Below are 16,316 nucleotides of genomic sequence, written 5' to 3' on the forward strand. Positions count from 1 at the left end.
TTTTATTTCTATATCCATTTATTATTTTGGTCTGTAAAAATATAAGACTAATATACAACTACATCTAACTTGATTTTTGTAAAATCAATCTTCATTCAGTGAGATACCAATGTACATTATACATTAAAGTTGTAAGAAAAATACTGATATTTGACATTTTAAACAAGTTCATTCATGTAAAAATCACATTGCAAGTAAAATTTAATTAGAAAATACATAATATTCACAAAAATACACATGTTAAAGACAGCTTGTGAGAACATTGTCCTAAATTTAATTCAGGTGTGGAAAAAAACCATATGATTCACAGTTAGGCTTGACTTATCCAATACCATAGCAGAACTTCAAAGTAAATGCATCTTAATTCTATTAAGAATTTGTTCTTCTTCCTATTAAGGTGCACTTAGATGTCCCAGTAGCAAGGGAGGAATGACTTATCCCCCTCTGTGCATGTACACAACATATAACACTAGTCAAAGGAATTTCAGTTTTTCATTCCATTCTGAAATAATTTGGATATTTCATAAATTAATTTATAAAATCTGAATTGAAAATACAATTTACACACACAGGATAGTTAATACACAAAGATTACATCAATAGCAGCGTAATATTGTCAATCATGCGCAGCATCCTCACTATCACTTCTGGATTTTCTTTCTCCATTTTTTAGCTATAGATAAAATCTATATAAAACAGTCAAGCCTTTAAGTATTGTCTTCCAGGGAGAAAACAGTATAGATGTTAAAAATTTAGGAGGTAGTGAATGAAAGGCTAACAATATCAGCATATTTTAAAAAACCTTATACTGAACCCCAGTATCATTTATATATAAAATTAAATTTAGCCACTCAATCAACCACTGATTATCCTGAAGTAGCAATTTAAAAATATTCTGTAATTAACAGTGTATGTATTAGTAAGATATGGAAGAACTTTAGAAACTTCATGGTAACTGCAGCATTAAGCAATTACATGCTGTGCAGTCTGTCATTGTAACTGTAAATACACAATTTTTAGATTTATTCTTTAAAGTTTTTATCAAGTCCCAAATGCTTAGTTTTACTACACGTTACCAAATTTCTGTGAAACAGAAGATGATATATGTCAAAAAGAACATTATCTCACGTTTAGATTACTCAGTTTGCAGGAAAGGTCCTAGGAGATGAAGTCTCATGCAGTTTAGAGTAGGACCACAGTTAAATTTCTACAAGTCCTTAATACTGGCATATATATTATTCAAACTACCCATGCATGTGCCTGGCAGCACAGCAGCCTCGGGGCTGGGACCTGCCCAGTTTCCTGGCGGACTCAGCCCTCCCAGGCAAGTCCACCCTCCCAGCTGTGATCTGAGCTGCAGAATCCTCATGGACCACATCAGCCCCAGAGCAGATTTCCATGGAATGAAAACATTACACCTGCATTAAGTGCACTACCAGTTCATTCTCTGTACCTGTGGATCTCTCTTCTCTTCCCAAGTGCCTTTATTCCTTTGATTATTCACAATACATTCAAGTAAACCAAAGGCACAGAAGTGCAAACTAGCAGAATGAGTCTCACCCTTCACTGTGATTTCATACAGGAAGGAAAGTATTTTGATAAAGGAAAATAAAAAAGATATTTTCAAAGTAAACAATCTTCCATAAAGAAAGGAAGTGTAGAGCAGCGCTGAGAGAAAACACGTACAGGTAAAGTCTCCACGTTTCAGAATGCACATTTCTTTTTCTCATTTCACACTAAGTGGATGTAGTTGCTTCATTTTTAATAATTATTAGCAAAACAAGTGAAACACTTGAAAAATCTTGCTCTTGTAAAAGATTGCAAGGCTCTCCACATACATACTGAAGAAACCATAAGTGTGATGAAAGAGACCCCCACCTGTATTTGCAGAGTACCACTGCCTGCTGAGCCTATTCTCCATAAATCCTAAGGGGTATGAATGCCTCTCTTGGCACCTTGGACTCCACTGGCATTGGAGGTTTAAGAAAACTACTGCTCATGAGATACCAGTTTCAAATGTGCATTTTGCAACATCAAACAGCAGGGATTTGTTTCTGCAGCAGTGTTCGCATCATCACAAAAACCTGAAACAAACACAGGTTTAGCCTCTGATGGTCTGTGACGACTTTTACAGATGCCCTAACATTAAACTTACAGTTGGTCTCCTGTTAGTAAAGTTACCAGAGGTAGATTTTCCTCAAATAGACTGAGGGGAAAAAAAGAAAGGGGTCAGTCTCCCTTCCCACGCATCACATCTTCCCAGAGGGTGGAACACGCTCCCAAGCGCCTGACTCCTGCTCTGGGGAGCACAGGACAGAACTGGTAGCACCCTACTCCTCCTTACAGGCTGACAGAGGCCACAGGATCCCTGGGGAGATCCTTCTCCCCAATCCTATTAGTTCCCACCTCATTTTCCTGCCACAGCTTTTGTTCCCAAAGGAGGGTCAGGTTGGGAACAAAGGGCCAAAGTGGTAAAAAGCAGGAGATACAAAAAGGGGAAGGATAAAAACAACGCTAGAAGCCTCCCCTGCACCTGTCCCAGTGAGTGCTGTGGTTACACACACACCTTTGTCCTTGCAGCATCAGGACTTGTCATCAGTGTTTTAACTCTTTAACATCCACAACACCCAGCCAGGGACACACAGAGATCTGCATTTACAGATCAGTTCCTAATAATGAATAAGTTAATATCACATGGCTCAAACAAGATGTACTAAAGTCTCATCCTGATTTAAAACTTTAAAACTTTTTTTAATCCAGGGATTTAACTTAAACTGTTCTAACTTGTTGAAGTTTGAAGGAAGTCACTTTCATATAATCCAGACTCATTCCAGCAAACCTTTGCTAGTAGAAATCTTGAGTTTCTACCAGGAGCTGCAATTTTAACAGAGATTACATGATGCTATTTCCATAGCAGTGTTTACATTTGATTTGTTTGTAATTTACTGGGATTAGTAACTAAATCCAATGATATCCTTAAATATTGCAAACTAGAATGAGAACAGGTCTTTGATGCATTAGTGTTAAGACTTTCACATTTGAGTTTCAAAACCAGAGTCATTAAAAGTAAGCTTGCCTGGCCATTAAAACTAGTAATGGTGCCTGACTAACGAGCCTGTGGTTGCACATTCACTCACAAAGGAACAGTGACTTCCAAAGCCCCACTGCAGGTGCTGCCCACAGAGCCCTGTTGTCCCTGTGTCAGCCAGGGGACCAGACCAGCCATCCCCATCTCTTCCCAGCCCACCTCTGGCTTTCTCCCAGTTTCCTCTTGCACAGAGCCTACCAACAGCTCTGCCAGCAGAGCAGCAGCCAGGACAGCAGTGAGGGGGCTAAAGCAGCTCCACCACATGTAAGCAGCACTTCAGAGGAACATGAAGCCACAGTACATGAGATGGTCAGCCTCACATGTAAGGAAGTTTACTTCTATAGAACCAGTAGTATACGGCATTAAAAAATAATAAAAATCAAGTACCTTTAAAAGAAAGTTCACAGCCATCTCTTAGCTATCCTTCATTTTCAATTTAAATTTTCCTCATTCACTTTCAGCCATTTATCAACTATCTTCCAGCTTTGTGAATTATTTACATTGAAGTGCAGAATTAATGAAGTTAGTCAACTTAAGTAATTTTGAATTTCTTGTATTTACTTTTCCCTCCTTTTAATCTAACTGCAGTGCATGGTAGATGGAGAGGTATAAAATGTATTACATATTAAGCCAAATTAAAACATGTATGGCATCCTTACTTATACAAAGTACACCAATGTCATTTCATAGTGTTATTATAGTTCCATCCTCTTCTAGTGACTTACGCCCTGGCTCTGGTACTTCATACTCCATGCTAATGCTGCCTGCTGAGTGATTCAAGTTCATTTCACTAGAAGGAAGGAATCCATTTTGTGTGGACTCATGGAGGAGTTCAATTTGTGATAAGGATTCTATACTTTCACTGGTAGGTGCAGCTTTTGGGATCTGCTGTGGCTCCCCACTGTCTTCAATAATAATGTCCTCCTCATCGCTCTCCTCTTCTCCTTGCAGCAGATTTCCCAGAATGTTTGGAGTGCTGCTGGGAAGGCTTGACTCAGTGGACTGGCCGGAGCTGCCCGAAGTCCGACTGTTCCTCACGACGTTGTTCCTCTGGTTGGCAGGTCTGACCGTGATGATCAGGTTGCGGCTGTTTGCAATCATCATGTCTGTAACTTGATCGAGGCTTTTTCCTGACACCTCTATCCCATTCACCTCCAGTACCTCATCATTGACAGCCAGCAGGCCCGTGCTCTGAGCCAGCCCTCCGGGGACGAGCCTGGATATGAAAATCCCCGGGACCTTCTCTAAGCCGTGCGGGGTGACCCTGACGCTGGAGCCGTCGCGGATGTAGAAGCCCAGGGGTTTGTCAGTGCCGTACTTGTAGAGCCGCACCCTGCGGTGGGTCTCGGGCAGAATATCCACGTCTATGATAGAGGACACTGGCCTGAAGTCCTGGGGCATGCTAATGACAATGTGGGGTTTCTTCTTGTGGTTATCCGGACGTAGCACATTGGATAAGACGTTCTTCTTCCTTGTCATGGTATCAGTCCCGAAGGCACTGTAGTCTGCATCTTCTGCAAGACAGAGCACATGGGGATTAGAGCCTGCCAGGCATGGCCAGGTCACATTGCTCAGCAGAGGCAAAGAGCTCATCTAGAAGGTGTCTGCCTTACTGTCATAGAAACCTTTCTCTCTACACATGAAACAAAAGCTTAATGTTATGAGATTCAAAGTTTGGAATACTTTTGGTTTTCTTCAACCAAAAGAAAGAGAGTGCACAAAAGAAATTAAAGCAAGTTAGCAGCAGCAGACAAAGAGCTACAGCTGCTTGAGAGAAAGGGTAGAATGGAAAGAGTGAGTACATTCCTAGAAACATTTTAATTTTATTCAGAGTAATTCCACTTGCTAGTTTTCTCTCCTCAGATTTCAGATCATTGGAAAAGAAAGAATGAAAAAGGGAAAGCAGCCAGTGTGCCTATTATTGCCTAGTTGCTGGGAGCCAGCCAAGTGACCTGGATTCAAACTCCAGAAAGCTTATTCCATTCTGCACTCTTCCCTGCCCCCACGCCATATAGGTGAAATGGCTGTGGAGCAGAAACAAAGAGACCTTGCACACAAATACTTCAAGCAAAACTGTTCATGCAAGCAATGCTGTAACTGCCACAACTTGATATAGGAATAGGCAAATGGCTTAGAGCTTAAAAAAAACCCCAAACAAAACATGTTAGTCCTACGACTACTTGTAAGGGACAAGAAAACACATTCTGTGGAAGCAATCCTGATTTCTAAAACGCTTATTTTAAAAGGTTCCATTTTTCTTTTTAATATGCTATAACTCACCAAAAATACATTTAGATCTGAGCTTCCTCAGATTTACATTCATACTTTTGCAACATTGCACACATCTTTGTTCTACACGGGAAACCCCCCCATAATCACGCAGAACTGGACTGCACTAACCCTAGGACACAGAGAAGCTGGGATTTCTTTGTATTATCACATTCAGATGCCACTGGTAGAGCCAAGAAAGTGGGAGAATGGCTATACATTTCAGTCTGTGGACTGGACTGACTGTGGCAATGCTGCCCTGGTGGCATTTCAGGACAGCTGCCAGTTGCTGAGGAAATCAATGAGTGCACTTGTTTCTCAGGCTGAGATATACAGACATGCACCAGTTAGATTTGGACTCCTCAGATGCTTTACGCAAAATAGAACAGAGAAAGTATTCCTGGAGCAACAGGTTAACACTACTGCAGCACGTAACACTAACTCCTCCCTTCCCAGCCTTTAGGGTCGCTGAAACAACAAGAGTCCTTTGGCTGCTCTAGGAAGGCAGCCTTGGACCTGGTATTCTAAAAGACAAAGGACAACAGGAAAAGAAACAAATTTAAATTAGCCCACAAAAAACCTCAAAGGGATTTATTGTCAGCTCCTGGCTTCTGTGTACACAATAATTCATCAACGTGTCTTAGAAAAATGCATCCTGATGATGGCCTCATTTACATTTCTTTTTTATTTCCTTTGCTTAAAAAAAATAATTACACCATAAGGAAGGCAAAGCTCTTGCTTAGCTGTTTGCTAAACACAGCATCTTTTGCATTGATGTTTACAGCTGAAGTTGTTCAACAGTTTAATTGACACAATCAGGAGTTATTTCTGAAGATACCTGATTGACACAGCCCTACTATAGCCTGAAGTCACTTCTGGAGCAATTTCAGTTACTTTGGAATTTAAGCTTTAATTAATATAACATTAGGTCTTAACATCAAGCAAGAGGGCTTTAGAAATAGCCTCAAATCTGATCTTCACATGTCTAAGAGTGTTAGATCAGTTGTGTTGAAGAGCTGGTGCATTAAAAAACAATTCAACCTCCCCACCCAAAGCATATAAACAGGTGAACTATGTCTGAAGTAAAACAGCTACAAAAATGCAAACTCAGCCTTTTCTCTGTAAAAGGCCCTTTGGGATGTCTGACTGACTTAGATCAGCTGGTTAAACCCCTGTACTCCACTGCTGACAACTAACATGCTGACTTTTCAGACAACACAGAGCAATTCTTATAATGTTTGCTAAAAATTTATGATCAAAGAAAAAAGTGAGAGAAGTTTTGCCCTTATCTCTCCTGACAACCCATCCAACCAGTTTCCAGTTAGACATCTGGTGTTTCATTGAAAGGATTTTTGCAATTCAATGAGGTGCAATAGCTTCTCTTTTTTGATTTAGAACTACAATTGTTTACAAAACAACCTGGAAAGAACAATTGTGAAATCAGATCCTAGACAGGTCTTGCTTTAAATACAAAGTTCCACTTGCACTCATTCCTGCTAGAGTGCAAGTTGCTGATGACAGCTCCAGGACACAGGTCCCAACAGACTGGTGCCAATCAAGCACTCTGTCCCTACTGCTTTTAGTACAACAGCTGGTTTAGAAACAGACGCAAGAAAACAGTACATCAGAGCTTTGTCAGCACTGATTTTCTCACAAGTGTTCTCCCACGTGCATTGCAACATTAAAAGGTATTCAATTTATAGGGTTTTCTCCTTAAATTCAAAGTGCAGAAATTCGGAGAATCAGACAGTGTGGTATTTTACCCATTGTGCCACATCAAATACATAAAACATTCAATGTTCCAGCTTGCCACAGTGGGCTCTAAGGCTTCTTCACCTTCATGGCAGGCCACACACCCCACAGGACGTCTGGCATGGACTGGATATACAAACACATATTTATTGCATCCCAGTAGATTTATCATGTCCTGTAAATGATCAAAGACAGTTTGTGCTCTTTACTCAAGTTAGATTTAGAACTGTTCCCAACTTCCTTCACAGAAACCACCTCCTAGCTTGCCTTCCACAACTATCAGCTGGTAACTTCTGTCCTAACCAAATTTTTCCAGTTAGTAGAGAAACATGAAGATCAGTTGCAACAGGACTAGCTTCGAAAGAAATAGTATGTAAATGTCTGTATGCAAAATAACAGATTCAAAAGGACTTTTTAAACAAAAACTAACAGTAGGAACACATTTCTTGGAAAAGAGAGGAACTTTAAAAATCTATTTCAGAAGAAAAATCAGAAATCTTAAATTGAGCTGGTGCTTTTGTTTTTAATAACTTTCTTATGTTACAGGCCACATGGCTGAAATGAAAGCATCCCAAAACTGCAAGCCAGATGTCAAAACATTTAAGAAACTCTGACACACTAGAGGGTAAGTTTTTTGTATTATAACTGCTCTTAACAGTTTAATAATTCAGAACTAGCACGAACCTTAAGATAGACAGTTGAGGTTAGAGAATTTCTAAGGAAAGAAATAGCGAAAAGTTGATAAACTCATCTCCCCAAATCTCAGCAGAACAGCACACTCTGGGTAACCTCTCTTCCACTGCTAAACAAGTTTTCTAAAGCAATACTCTCAAGTACAAAGGCATCTTTGTTCTGGCACCTCACTAATCAGTTTAAAGCCCCAGTGAAAAATATTTTGGCCTAAAGCCAAAGGACAAGGTGTTAACTACAGATAGTGTGAAGGAGAACATCCATGAGGTCCAGGAAGGATTTCTCCCCCCAGCAGTTTCAAGCTCAAGGTGGCACCAATCTGTACAGGTTTATTAAATGCCAAATCTGGTTTCAATTTAATGTTATTGAAGACAGATTTTAAAAATATTTTCCTGACCCATTTGCAAATCAATGTAGAGTTCCCCCTTGAGAATTAATTTTTCAAAGCCCCCAAGTAGTTAGCATATTTGGATACAGATGCAATTTAGCATTTTTTAAATACGACCCAACAAATTTCCTCTTATTTCTACAAAATATAACAAAATATAGTTTTAGGAAACTAACCTGTGTTTTTAGGAAGAGGCCTCAGAATAGCTAGGCCAGTCCACAAAGAGCTGTTTCAAAAGCCAACTGCTCTTACTTCTCACCAAAGTAAAGCTTCTCAGTGACAGTCTCTCTCCAGAGGCACAAGTGGATTAACCAAAGAATCCACTTCTCACTAAATACAGCCATATACATGCAGAACTTGCAAGAGCTGGATATTGCAATTTACAATCCTTCGAGGGACTGTTAAGGATATTATAATGAAATGTATATTCTGTTATCTCTATTGTTCTTGTATTTACAATGCAAAGTTCCCCACATCAAGCTGCCCTTCAGCCTGTGCAGACTGTTCCACTCCATTTTCTCTTCAGCAGGGTTTTTCTCACAGACAGAGTGACTCCCATACATCTGGATTTAATCACAATACATCAGTTTAACCTTTAAATACCAGATGTCAACAGTACCTGTTAATCTGTTAAACTGCAGAATGAAATTCCAGTGAGGAATGTTTTCTGCAAGCTGACAGCCAATCCTGACTTGTGCAACATCAAGCCCCAGTTTAGATTTAGCACTGGAGCAGTTTGAAGTATTTTAAAGGAATTTAGTGAAATACAATTAAAGGAGTCTAAGGGGAATAATGTGACTTCATTACAGGATCTCTAAGTTCCTTACCACATTAACCAAGACACATAAATGTTCAGGACAAACGGAGAGCTTTTAGAAACAGGAGTCAAAACAAGCAGGACAGAAGAGAGTTCTTAGTCTGGCATAATATTTCCCAAATTTTGGAGTCCCATTATCACAACTATCACTTATTAATAAAAGCAAAACCATCTTGCAGCTCCTATTTCAACCCCTCAAGGCGTTTCTTGGATGCAATTTACTAAGAAGTTAATACTATTTACATTAAATTTCATTGCAGTCTGCTCATACCTTAAGTTACGTTTGCACAAATTATGTGTAGTTTAAATAGTTAAGACAGTATGATAAAAATTTCATATATTATAAGACAGCAAAACACTTTCTCTCTTCCCCACAGTGGCTTTTTGTCAAAGATCTTAAATTCCCAACTACTGCTGCTGGAAATATAAAAAGTTAGAGTTCCATTACAAAACCCACAAAAATTTTTCAGCTGATTTAAGAGAATGCATGAAAGCCACAAGTAGCCTTGCAGGTGGAAAAGTAACTTGTGTCACTTATTATAGTTCCAAACCAGCAGAGATCAAAGCAGCCCCATCAATAGCAGGTATTTGTTCAGACATTTCCATTCCAGAGGCAGAGCCAGTAAGGTTGCTGCAATCTATGAATTAAGCACACTTAAATCACACTGCACAAAATATGAACCATCCCTAACTCCACGAATTCAGCCTTGGTTATAGGCAAATCATCACAAATAAAATACAGAATGAAGTTATTTCTGTATTTTCCATCAAAAAAAATCTGCTCTATATGGCAAAGATGCCACTGAAAGCAAAGCCTCAATTTCATCAACAGATGTGATTAGTGTGGTCACAACTAATTCACAACAAAGTGTAGTGGCGGACTGTGATGCCAGCCTTGGTTCTTTGTTCCCTGAAACCCCACAGGCAGAAGGCTCTTGTGTCCAGGGGAAGGCAATGACACCTGATACTTTTCACACAGCTTTTCCTGCTTGTCAACTCTTGCTCTGATAAACTAAAATGAAATCATCTTACTCCTACTTCTGTGCATTATATCAACGCCTGGCACCAGAGCAGAGACAAATAATCCACCTGGATCAAATCAAGGTAAATGATGGTAGGAAACTAAAAAAGCATTACAAATGTAACACTAGGAACAGGCAACATTAGACCTGTCACACTAGGAACAATCTAAAAACATATGGTGTTAAAATACAAACTCAATAATCCCAGTCTGACAAAGTGGTTTATCCCTTCCTGTCATATGGCTATTGTAGGGGATTAAATGGAATCATAGACCTTGTCTACCTCCAGGTTCTGCTAAAGCAAATGGTTCATGCCTTTGGCATTTCAGCACTGAAAACACAGGCCTTACCTGTCTATACTATCAACACAAACAAAACAAACATTTTGCCAGCACACAGCAGCTGCCAAGCAGCCACACTGATCGTGAATATTGGGTTTGTGTCAGGCTGTTGTGGACTTGTTCATATTTTGGAGTGGGAGTTTATAAAAGGTTCTGATGCCCAAGCATTTTCTAAGGAAAAGATGCCTGTCTTAGCAACAACCAGGAACAACACCAGAAGAACAGATACAAGCTTTTAATTAGATTTTTTTCCCCTTCAGGAGCAAAAGCAGACAGTAGGAACACACAACCAGAGCAGACACTCTACTTTCAAAGGCAAACCAACAAAAGAAGCAGCCTTCACTCCTGAGGTTTCCTAACTGAAATAAGCTTGTCAGTTGAAAGCTTCAAAATGTTCTATTAGCAAAGTGTGAAAAGAGTAGCACATTACAAAGTTAGTCTTGAATTTATACTTTTATGTTACATTTAAGAGTTAATGTATCAACATTTCTAATATTGCTTTCCATCCTGTAATGGTCTCTCCTCTTGTCTGATCAAGATTGGAATTTTAAGTGAAAAGTATCCAACATACAGAGCAGAAAACCTTAGAGGCTTAAAGTTTATTTTCATTTGCTTACATAAAACCAGAAAGAAGCATTTGCTTGAGATTTAACTTGACTTTAACTCAACTAAATACAAGCAAAAAATCACAAAGTATAAATAGGCTGCCTGAGGAAGTCCTTGCAAGAGAGACGAGTTGTGAATACCTTTAATGACCCATAATTATTAAGGAATTTGACATGATGAAATAGGACTGCAGGGTTTTTTTGCTCCATACATCACACTGTAACTGGATAAACAGATGATTCACATTCTTCAAGTGCTCTTACCTTTTCTCTGAATGAAAATCCTGAGTAGGGGATTGGCTGTAGAAACTGCTTTGTGATAATTGTCATCGTTATTGATAGGCAGCAGGTCTCCATGAATGTCCGTGTATCCCACCAGGACATCAACATTTGGGATCTTGTGCACGTGCTGCAATAATCCATAGAACTCCTCAAACTTTCCAGGTTTGGATCTCTCTAGAGAAAACCGTCGAAATTCTGCTCCAAACTACAACAAAATAGATCTTACATCATTAATATGGAAGCAATAGAATTATTTTAATGTTAAACCAGAAGCATTATGGAATTAAAAGTGCACTAAAACCTAAAGCCAATAATTTTGATGTGGCGTAGGAAAGTCAGTTAAAACAGTTGGTTTTTTTCCCCAAAGTTATAACTAGTTTTGTACCTGAAAGAATGTGTACTTTTGAGCATGCCAAAGCCGTTTTATTGTTCCATTTAATGGGAGCTCATCAGCACTAAGGTGACAAACGGGTGCAGGGATAACTGCAGATTCACACAGGCTCATGAAGCAAACATGGGACAGAATTCAGAGGCAGCACTCCTGTGGTGGCTGAAACCAGGACTGTGATTAACATCCTGTGGTATGTGACTACCTGGAATTTTGTTCCAAGAACTACCAGTGCCCTTGAGAACAGTGTGTAGAGATTGTTACACAACTGTGGTTCACCCACGAAAGGCTGAGCAGCCTTCACACCCCCAGCTGTTTGGCCAGGAAGTGAAAATGCCACTTGGATGGGAAGACCACAAAGAACTGTTGCTGCTTTTCAGTACAAGCCACGTGCAGCCCAGCTTTAGGAGCTGATCTCAGGTCCACTCTGCTCCTACCTAAAGAGATATATCAGAGGCAACCAGCCGCTACCTCTAAGAGCATTCAGAAGATTCGCTTGCATGAGCAAGGCTCAAACCTTGATTGCAACAGTCTCATAAATCAGGGTTCTATCCAGGGTATAGAACCTGGATTTTCCCAACCTAGCAAGACTCAGAAAATATGAAAAAAAAAAAAAATTAGTCACTGACATTACTATCAGAGGTAGGATTTGCTTGTAGTCAACATAATTATTCAACAAAAAACCCAGCTCACAAATCCACTCAAGCCCAGTCTCCTAAATCATCTCTAAAGCAAACACTTCTTAAAACACGTTGCTTATTAAGGCAATGATGCAGTGGGGGCAGGCAGAAGACTAAACTGAGTGCCAAGACAAGGATGAGCATTTGACGTAGACTAGACAAATTGTGATTTTTACCATACATAACTAGTAAAATGTTGGTGTTCTGCCTAACAAGGGCAGGACCCAAAGCAAACAGAATATTGGATAAAAATTACTCCAAATCCTCCATATCAGGCGCATGCACAACATACCAGAGATGTCAAAAGGAATTCAGAGATAGCAGCAGCCAAGTTACAAAAACCAGAACAGAACAGATTGCGTATGAGTTAAAGGATAATAAGCTAATAATTCAAAAAACCTCAGTTGGCTGCTTTTTTGTGTGAATTCTATTACTGACCTACAGTGAAAGTAAAAACTTCAAATAATTTCTTTCGCAAGTTTAGTTTTAAGCAGAGCAGAAGGGCACATGGAACAAAATGCTCGGCGTGCAAGTTCGAGCCTCAGTATCACATACTTTGGTGTATGTTACACACAGGAGATGTGGAGGTGCACTTTACCTCACGCCTGACTACAATCTTTTGGAGAATAAGAGCTTCAGAGTTCTCACATACAAACAAAGGACTGAAAACCAGGAGACAAGGACCCCGTTTGTTAGCACCATGTTAACACCATGCTAACTCAAAACAAGCTACACCTTCAACATCCCATCTTCCTCTAAAAGTTTCAAATAAAGGAATTATCTGGGAACATTCCTCCCCTGAAAAACCTGTAATTACGCTAACATTAAGTAACAAGGCAGAAGGGATGATTCACACCTGCTTACAAACAAAAGCCCAGCCCACAGGAGGAACTCCCATCACATCAGAGACAGCACAGCTTAATCACGACACCAGGGCCGGCCTTGGATCCTTCCCCAGCTGCGGGAGGTGCGAGCCCCACAGGAACTGTCCGCGTATAGCAGCAATCGAAATTGCTTGGCTTTCAAGGATTATACGGTTAAAACATAACTCTGGAATAAAAGTTTAAAAAGCCAACAACCTCACCCTCAAACTGGAATAAACGTTGACTCTTATCAGAGCAAGCAAAGGGCCAGATTTTCAAACGGGCTGTTTTTATTTTTTCCACTTTATTTCATACATATTTGGTGCAAATACCAAGAGACTCATAACCCAACCCGCCCATATTTCCTAACACAGTTTGCTCAATACTATCAGAAAGCAGGTAAAAGACACAAGGGCAACTGTGCAATTCCATTATTTGAACCCCTGAAATGTTGGCATTTTCTATCAGATGCTGCACTCTGTCCCATGAAACAGGCCTGCACTTGATGTTCTAGAGGAGATGAGACACTGGAAGAGTAACTTAAGCAGAGAAGGCTCCTTGCTATCTGAGCTCTTTACAAGCAAGTGCTGTTCCCCTGCTAACTCCCCCGGGAAAAGGCAGCGGAGCTGTGGCAGCACACCGGGAAGGCACCCGGGATGCTCACTTAACACTCACTTATGGGACACATTTTGAAGTCCTCTGAAACACAGCATAAAGCTGCTCTATGCAAGTCTCCAGCACTGACAGAACATGAGCTGCAATGACCACCTCTAGCTTACCAGTTACTAGACTTTACTCGGAAAAAAAATATTATTCCAAGTTATGAGAAAGGGGGAGAACCTGAATTTTAATATATAGAGAATTAGAAGCTTAACTTGGGGTTTCCATATCATCAGTAGGAACGCTAGTCTAGGGTGTAAAATTTTATTTTCCATAACAAGAAAATGGGCTGACTGGAATTCAAGTACTATGGGGAATTGCCAGGGCAAGTTCAGAGCAGTTACCCAAACTGAATAAACTAAACTAACAAAGGCATTGTGCTCATATAACTGCAATCACAGTTGGGCTGTGCTGGCCCAGCCTTGTCAGCTGAGGCACAATTATTGATTTGGAATATCTAAATAAAGAGCTGTACATCACTGAGCAGCCTCCAAAGCCCAGGCCACTCCACAGGAACGGCTCCCTCCACCTCCCACACAGGCCTTTCTTCCTTCTCTTCAGAATTGCTCATTTTCATAGAAGGAAGATGACTCCTCTGCGATATTAAATTGAGGTGCTGTTAAATAATGCATTAGCAACAAGTAGTTCTAGGAATGCCTTGAATCCTGCTCCATAATATGCACTTAAGGGACAATCCCTATTCACTAGGGCTACACTTCTCTGTACAGACACCAGGAACACATCACATGCCTGAATCCCTAGATATATTTTTAAATCAAGGAAAACATACAGTGGGGAAACAGTAAACCTAGAGTTTTGGGCTGAGGAAACAAGTGATTTGGGTTTATAAGCACATCATACTGCTCATCTTCAACCTTATAAGAGCATAAATAAAAGACTTCACCATCACAGTACCAACTGTGCTTAACTGCTATTTGAAATAACAGCTACCAGATATTCCTGTGCTCTCTGGTTTTGGCCACATGAAAAATTAACATTTTAAAGTAATCATCCTCATTTAATCTGTAGAGACCAACCACACGCTTTCCAGAAGTTCCAGCACTATGGTGTGTTATCCTTAAAAGTCCACAGAGGCCTGACTGCTTCACCTGCACTGCTGCTGTAACACTTCACTAGCAGGAAAGGAGGGGACAGAACACAGGCTACTCCCACTTCAAAAAACAACCCAAGAGATCCATGAGTCCACCAGTGGAAAACACATTCCCATGGGGATGCACTTACAATCTGCCTAGGCAATGAAAAAGGGGTTTTAACCCAACATTTATTTAACTAATAGCTTGATGCTCCACTTAATACTGTACATCCAGCAGTTTTACAAATGGAAGTTATTACAAATATAAAGCAGAACAAAAAAAATATATTTTCTCTCAGAATATTAAAGCTTTGTCAGCAAAACTTTGCCTAACCAGCAAATGAAAATTAAAAATAGAAGATACATGCATGGGAGAATTTACAGAGCTGTGCAACACTCTAAGCACAAGACACTGGTGATGTATGCGGGAACACACAGGTACACACTCCTGAAATTCCACTGTCAGGGTAAAAGTCTCTCGGGGCCTCTAAGAGAAGGCAAATTCCACTTTCAGATAAGCCAGCCAGGGCTTACATCTACCCCTACTGTAAGCCTACGCTGTACCCCACAAAAAGCTCCAAGAAAGACATACTCATTAAGGAAAAAAAGGTAACTACAGAAACAGTCACTAACAAACGCACTCATTGCAATTCGGACAAAGAGTGGGTTTTGACGCTTGCGAATTGTCACAGAATTGTTAGGGCTGGAAGAGAGCTCTGGAGAGCAGGTAGTCCGCTCTCCAATTATGTCTCGAAACACCTCTTCTAGCCCAGTGAGCCCACATTTTCCCCATAACACATATTTTTCTGTACGTCTTTTAGTCTGTGCAGAAACTTAGGGGCCAACTCCACTTACCCATTTTTTTTTAAACCACTCCAAAACCACTTATATTTCCCCCTCCCCCGCAGACAGCGCACCCAGGAAGCGACCCCACCACCTTCCGCAGCCGCGGCCCCAGCGGGCAGAGGGCTCGGGCTGGCGCGGGGACAGGTGGCGAGGGAGCGCCGGGGCCCGCCCGCCCGAGCGCGGTGGCCTGCGGAGCGCTCAGGCCCCGGCGGGGCCGTGCCCCGGCGGCCCCTGGGCAGGTGAGTCAGCAGCCGGCCCGCGGCCCGACGGCCCCGCAGGGCCCGCCCGGTCCTTCCCCGCGCGCCCGCGGCCCCCCGGCGGCGGCAGCTCCCACCTTGCTCTTCACCTCCATGGTGCCCAGGCCGCGGCTGCCCGCGGCCCCGCGCTGAGCCCGGTTCATGCCGCGCACGGTCGCCGTGTCCGCTGCTCTCGCTCCTCTCTCCGCCGGAGCGCTGCGGAACGGGCAGCGGCGCGGCGCGGCCCAGCCAAGAGCCCCCGGCACCCCGCGGCCGCTCCGCCGCCTCCGCCCTCAG

General features: G+C 41.4%; 1 protein-coding gene across 1 annotated transcript; it reads right to left on the minus strand.

Annotated features, from left to right (window-relative positions):
* PARD6B (par-6 family cell polarity regulator beta) lies at positions 1–16,316 on the minus strand. The gene is made up of 3 exons (XM_048321948.1): positions 16,118–16,316; positions 11,236–11,458; positions 1–4,602 (listed from the first exon to the last, which is right to left on the minus strand). Exons 1-3 carry the CDS (start codon positions 16,181–16,183, stop codon positions 3,773–3,775), a joined length of 1,119 nt encoding a protein of 372 aa, XP_048177905.1. The 5' UTR covers positions 16,184–16,316; the 3' UTR covers positions 1–3,772.

The sequence above is a fragment of the Corvus hawaiiensis genome, chromosome 17 (assembly GCF_020740725.1).
Source record: "Corvus hawaiiensis isolate bCorHaw1 chromosome 17, bCorHaw1.pri.cur, whole genome shotgun sequence".
Taxonomy (NCBI): Eukaryota; Metazoa; Chordata; class Aves; order Passeriformes; family Corvidae; genus Corvus; species Corvus hawaiiensis.

Bases quoted from the DNA above. Each gene is read 5' to 3' on its own strand.
- PARD6B (XM_048321948.1), bottom strand. From the start codon at position 16,183: ATGAACCGGGCTCAGCGCGGGGCCGCGGGCAGCCGCGGCCTGGGCACC. The intron at 11,459-16,117 runs GTGGGAGCTGCC...ATTTTGTTGTAG, and splicing joins CCATGGAGGTGAAGAGCAAG to TTTGGAGCAGAATTTCGACG. The intron at 4,603-11,235 runs GTAAGAGCACTT...TCTGTCTTGCAG, and splicing joins GATTTTCATTCAGAGAAAAG to AAGATGCAGACTACAGTGCC.